Genomic DNA, 6,000 nt, shown 5'->3' with positions numbered 1-6,000 from the left:
TTTTTTTTTTTTTTTTTTTTTTTTTTTTTTTTTTTTTTTTTTTTTTTTTTTTTTTTATCAGTATTACCCTGTTACAGAATGGGCTTCGTGTACCCTCTCTTCTCTGTTTATAGGACTTTTCCATGCCTAGTGCAGGCTAGGTTTATAGTCTGGGTTCACAAAATTAATGAATAGACTGTAGATATAGGTGTTATAGCTTCTGTGAGTTTTACTTGAGTACCAAGAGAGATTCTCAAGAGGCAGAAAAAGGAGAAAGTCATACGGATGAGGAAAGGGACTGTAGTCAAAACCTACCAGTTTTGGGTGGGAATTTTGTGATTCCCATGCAGAGAGTAAACTCAGTTTAGCTCATGTTTCCAACTCTCACGTTCTTACTGTGCCCAGAGGGTACCTTCACTCAACAACCCAGAAATGTACTGGTGGGTAGGACACACTCTGGTCCCTCAGGAGTGGTGCTTGAATTTCACAGCAGGCTCGTGTAGCCAAAATAATACCCCACAGTGCTTCTATTAAAGATGCGTAAACCTGGGTAAATTCCTAAGTCCCCTGGGTGAGAACAGCCCCTGCTCCCTGAAGGGACTTGTCCACTACTAGCCAACATTGTCGATGCCTACAGAATGCCAAGTACATGTCAGGAGTTTGAGGTAGTCCTTGTGCCCGTAGTCCAGCTGTTTGGGAGGCTGTGACAAAAGGACCTCAAGTTCAAGTCCTGCCTACACTCCATAGTGAGACACTATCACAGACAAACAGTAGAAAAAGGGCTGTTGATGTTGTTCAGAGATGGAGACCCAACCTAACACGCTCAAAGTTCTAGGGTCAGTCACCAGTAAACAACAGAAAGAAAGGGGAGAATAAAGAAAAAGATGGAAAGAGTTTTCTATGTGTCATGTTTTTAAATCCTTGGCTGTAAGTCATGGGTTGAGTAACTGTACCTCAGAGGGGTTTGGTAACCTGATGGTGACCCCCACAGCTTTGGGTGAATTGCAATGGAGCTGCAATGAGGGGTTCCTGATAACACAACCATGGGACATCTGTCTTTTTTATCTCTCTCTCTCTTTTTCTTTTTAAGGAAAGAATCGCCAAAAGCCATGGTTCCCAGTGTGGGTTCTGCACCCCTGGTATTGTCATGAGCATGTACACACTGCTCCGAAACCAGCCTGAGCCCACCATTGAGGAGATCGAGAATGCCTTCCAAGGTGTGAACCTTCAGGCACAGCCCTGGGAGTGGGATGGGACATGGGTCCTGAACACGTCAACATGGTGACAGTCGAGAATGGGCGGGGAATGCCAGGTGTTGCTCTTTGGAAAGCTCTGGCTGCCAAAACATGGTAGCCAAGATCTTCTTCTGGTTATCCATGTTGGTTCTTGCTTCCTGGGATGTCTGCATCCTAGCCTTCACGGGGCAGCCATGTCCTGGGACAGCTAGCATGGAGGACTATTGACATTTGGGAAACAGACTAGATCAGTGCTTCTCAGCCTCCCTAATGCTGCAACGCTTTCCTTCTGTTCCTCATGTTGTACTGACCCCAACCAAAAAGTTATTTTCATTGCGACTTTGTAACTGTAATTTTGCTACTGTTAGGAATCGTAATGTAAATATTTTTGGGGGACAGAGGTTTACCGAAGGGGTTGTGACTCACAGGTTGAGAACGACTGGCCTAGATACTTGTAAAACATGGTTTGTTCACTTGCTCTTTCTCAGGGTGGTTGACAGAAAGAAGATAGGCTAGACACCCAGTCACAGTAGTTGCTGCCTTCCTGTTTGTTCTCCTTTGAGTGAATCGAATCTCTCTAGAGAACTGAGTCCAGAAGGTTCCCCATTCATTCAGCACCCCAGTCAATCATCTGTTCAGACTTCATTTGAGTCCTGTTACACACTATCTGGAGTATAAGGGGCACAGGATTAAAGATGGAAGTCCTTCCTCCAGGGATCTCCATTCTAAAGTGGAAGCATACTGGTGATATAGTTTGGGAGACACGCTGAGAAGGTGAGCAGACATCCTGGGAAGGCCAGTGTGTACTTGGTCTGGGCATTCTGGAAGAGCATCAGAATAGGTGTTTTGAGGAACAGAACCTTCTAGGCAGGAGATATAGAGTGTCAAAGGTCATGCCCCTCACCACTTGGGGAGAGCAATGACACTTCAACTTTCCCCTTGGCCTACAGGAAACCTCTGCCGCTGTACAGGCTACAGACCCATCCTCCAGGGATTCCGGACCTTCGCCAGGGTAAGTGGAACCCTGCCCTAAAGCAGGAACTCACAGAGAGCCCAGTTGGGAAGGATGCCAAGGACTTCAGGTCTATAGGGAAGGAGGATGAGGCAAGTCAGTGAGTGAGTCCTCCAGCTGGGACATGTGCTAGGGCAAACAAATGCTGCTGTCTTATTCATAGTGTGGGATTTCCTGCTAGGAAGGCGTGTAACTCAGATTCTTGGGAAGGTGCACACTGCCCAAGTGCTACCTTCCCATAATGCCTCGAGGCTTGGCCACTTTCCCTGGAGACTGGCAGGCTCTGCCTGCACAGGTGCCAAATGTGGTATTTAAAAGCATCCCTGCCTGGCTCAGCTTGGCCCCCTCCTCCTTCCCTTTCTTAGCTGCTGTCACAGTTGGCACTCTGCTGGCCTCGTGAAGCTGATAATTAGATCTCCAGACAGTTCGCGAACCCCTGCGGAGTTCATAAACCTCTTGTCTGAAACCGTAGCTAAGTGTGTGGTCACTGGTTGTGTAAGCACAGACACATACCTGCCCATATGGTGAAGACAGAATGTTGGCACCTCTGCTCTTGGCACACCCACCTAAGTTTTTGCCTGACTCTGGGTTAAAAGAATCCCGACTTCACCCAAACCTTCTCGTCACTGTTTGATCATGGGTCCAGGAGACGTGAGACACCCCGAGCTTCTCGCTCACCTTTAGGGTGGGCACATTGGGAGAAAGTCGTGGGTTTGCATAACACAAGAAAGTTGAGTGGAGGTGGAAACAGAGCCTCGTAAAGACAGCCAATACCTCACCATACCCAGGAAACTGAGCAAAAACTGAGCATGGAGGTTGAGCTAGGTAGCAATGATGGGAATGTTAGATTCAGAGACTGGAATTATAATGCCTACCATGCAGTGTTTATAAAAAGTATGTTGAAATAGGAGCGGCGGGGCTGTGTCCCCGGCACCCGGCCGCCCGCATGGCTAGCTTATGCCCAGAAATAATTACACGGAAACTGTATTCTTTCAAACACTGCCTGACCCGGCTAGGTCCAGTTTCTTATTGGCTCTTACATATTGTTCTAACCCATTTTTAATATTCTGTGTAGCCCACGAGCTGGCTTACCAGGGAGGATCTTAACCTGCGTCTGTCTGGAGTGGGAGCATCATGGCGACTCTCCACCAAGACTCCTTCTCCCAGAATTTTCCTGTTTTCTCCACCCACCCAAGGGTGGGCCTTATCAAGGGGCCTAGGCAGTTTCTTTATTAATAAGAAATCACTCCCACATCAAAAGTAAGTACTTCTTGTTGCTGCCAAGGCTCCTGGTGAAAAATGGAAGGGTTTTGCAGTCAGACTCAATGGTGGGTATGACAAAGAAGGCTCTCCTAGCAAGCAATGAGTCTTGACTCATGCCAAGGTACACTTACTGTTGAGGAAGGGGAGTTCTCGTTATAGACCAAGGAGAACTGGAGGGAGGAAGTGCAAGTCGGTTCAGGGATGCACTGTGGATGCCAAACTGAGCAGTTTCAACCTGGTTACTGAAGACAAAAAGAGTAGAGAAGGATATCCCTGGACTGAGAGATGCTACTGTGATTTGGTGGTTGGGGCCCAAAAAGTTTAGCGGAGACTGAAAGTGTTTCAGTCTCTCTAAAGAAGAAGCCCACCAATATGTTGCCAGAAAGCCTTCAAACAAAGCAAGCAAGCCCAGAACCGAAGTACCCAAGATTCAGCATCTTGCCATTTCATGTGTCCTGCGTTGCAATGCTGATATAGTGTACCAAAGAGATAATGCATTAAGCAAAACAAGGAGGCTGCAGAATATGCTACACTTTTGGTCAAGCGAATGGAGGAAGCTAAAGAAAAACACCAGGAATGAGTGCCAAGAGATGTGTCCTTGCTGACAGCTTCCACTGCTTCTGAGGCTAGCCGAAAATAAGTCTTTGAAAAGAGGCAATAAATGACCAGAGTTTGAAAAAAAAATCAAGTACCTCTTGCAGAGCTTTTAGGACAATTCCTCATATAACTTAGGCCATCCACAAGAGGCGCTTTAAGTGACAGGACCTTCCCTTACCTGCCATATGGTCTTCATTAATTGCTCAGGCTTCTCTGAAAAACAAGGATTGTTCAGCTTGTCTCTGCATGCCCATCTGAGGAGCCTGCTCAAATATGTCCAATCTAAAGAGCCCTGAGAGAGCTTCGAAAGAGAAGGACGTCAACAACGATACTTTTCCCCAGGGCTCACCCGGTTGAGATGGTGCATGGCTCCACCGTGGAGTAGTACTCTGTCCCTCTTGACCCAGTTTTTTCTGCATTAAGCTGAGAGCTCTAAGCAGCCCAAAAGTCTGGCACAAAGCAAGCATGCAGAAGTGCCTTCAAGTTCCTACACGGAGGCCCCCAGGATTCTTACCATAGCCTGTTTACTTTTGTGCATGGCTGCATGGAGCTTGGATTTCCTATTTGCCCCCACATAGTGCACATGAGCAGAGTCTGGCAGAACTAGGCACATGGCTGGCATCAAGAATGATTGCGTCCCATCGAGCAGAGAGGAAGGGAATGGACAAGCGGTTAGAACAGGCAGAAGTGGGATTTCTGTTGCCCACTCTGGTGTATGAGGAACTTAGAAGGTTCCACGCCAGGAACCCAGGAAATCCATAGCGATAAATCAACAAAGGAAAACCTAGTTCTTAAAAAGAAATTCAGTGCAAGCAGTGTGCTTTGATCCGGCCTGTCTGAGGAACAAGACGATACAGATTGCTGAGTCAGACCAAAAGAAAGATGACGACTGGGGAACAATAAACATCTATAGGATAATGAGGGGGACTTAGGAAAGTCTCCAGATCATCTCCACCGTGGCTGCTTCCTGGAAAGCAGGGTCATGTGTCATCCCTTGCCCTTAGCACCTGAAGCTGCAGGAGGTGAGCACTGCAAACAGACGGAGTGTTATATACACGGGACCTTCTGCCTTCAGGACCGTGACATTACAGCCTCAGCTTCAACGACTTCTCTTGGTCTTTGTCATAGCTTTGGTTCTGCCTGTTGTTGAAGGGGTAGACGATGGGGATGTAACTGCTCTCATCACAGGCATTTATGCGTGCTTGGAGATGTATGAACCAAGCAAAAATAATCAGACGTGACTTGGGAGGGCCCTTCTGAGGTGACCCTGAGTCTGAATCTGAGGTTTGATCTCTAGGTTTCCAACAAATGTTAAATAGATTGGCTTCAACAAAGGCCGTTCCCCATAAAGCAAGAATAAATGCTTGTTAAATGGGAAAAATGTCTTCTTTAGAACAAGTAATGTGCTGATGATGACGTCTATAATTAGTACCTGTCAAGGAAGGCGTCTGACTTACCTCTGCACACGTGTTATTTCAGCTTCTGATTCCTCAAAGTCACACACAAGGGGAAGGTGATGTTAGTTACGTCCATACTGATTTCTCAATCTGCAGGATGTATTCATTTCCGATGGAATAGTGTTGCCGTCTCTACTTAAAACATTTGTCCTTGCACCTCTCTGCTTAATTCTCTTCAGTTTAAAGCACTTAAAAACGTAGCTTGGAATTTTTGATGTCCTGCTGTTATCTACAACACATTAAGGCTTCCTTTATTTTGTTTCTTTTGGAGTTAGTGTTTGAGACAATATCTGTTTATGGAGCCCTAGTTATCTTGGTACTCACTATTTAGACCATGTTGGCCTTAAACTCACAGATATTTTTCTGCCTCTGCCTCGGAGTATTGGAATTAAAAGCATGCACGACCATGACCAACTTCCACGTAAAGGATTTTTATGTCTTTTTGACTTGGCTGTTG

At 46.3% G+C, this 6,000-nt stretch overlaps 1 protein-coding gene across 1 annotated transcript in view; it reads left to right on the top strand.

The window, feature by feature from the left end:
- Xdh (xanthine dehydrogenase) overlaps nucleotides 1–6,000 on the top strand; it is a 62,360-nt gene that overhangs the window by 13,567 nt on the left and 42,793 nt on the right. The window contains exons 5-6 of the mRNA XM_050162961.1: nucleotides 1,070–1,196; nucleotides 2,165–2,226. Coding sequence (XP_050018918.1) covers nucleotides 1,070–1,196; nucleotides 2,165–2,226 — 189 coding nt within the window. The remainder of the gene's footprint in view (nucleotides 1–1,069; nucleotides 1,197–2,164; nucleotides 2,227–6,000) is intronic.

Source organism: Alexandromys fortis, unplaced genomic scaffold (assembly GCF_014885135.2).
Source record: "Alexandromys fortis isolate MF-2015 unplaced genomic scaffold, M_Fortis_MF-2015_v1.1 scaffold_148, whole genome shotgun sequence".
Lineage (NCBI taxonomy): Eukaryota > Metazoa > Chordata > Mammalia > Rodentia > Cricetidae > Alexandromys > Alexandromys fortis.
The sequence above is the reverse complement of the archived record's forward strand: the minus strand, read 5'-3'. Positions and strand labels throughout refer to the sequence as shown.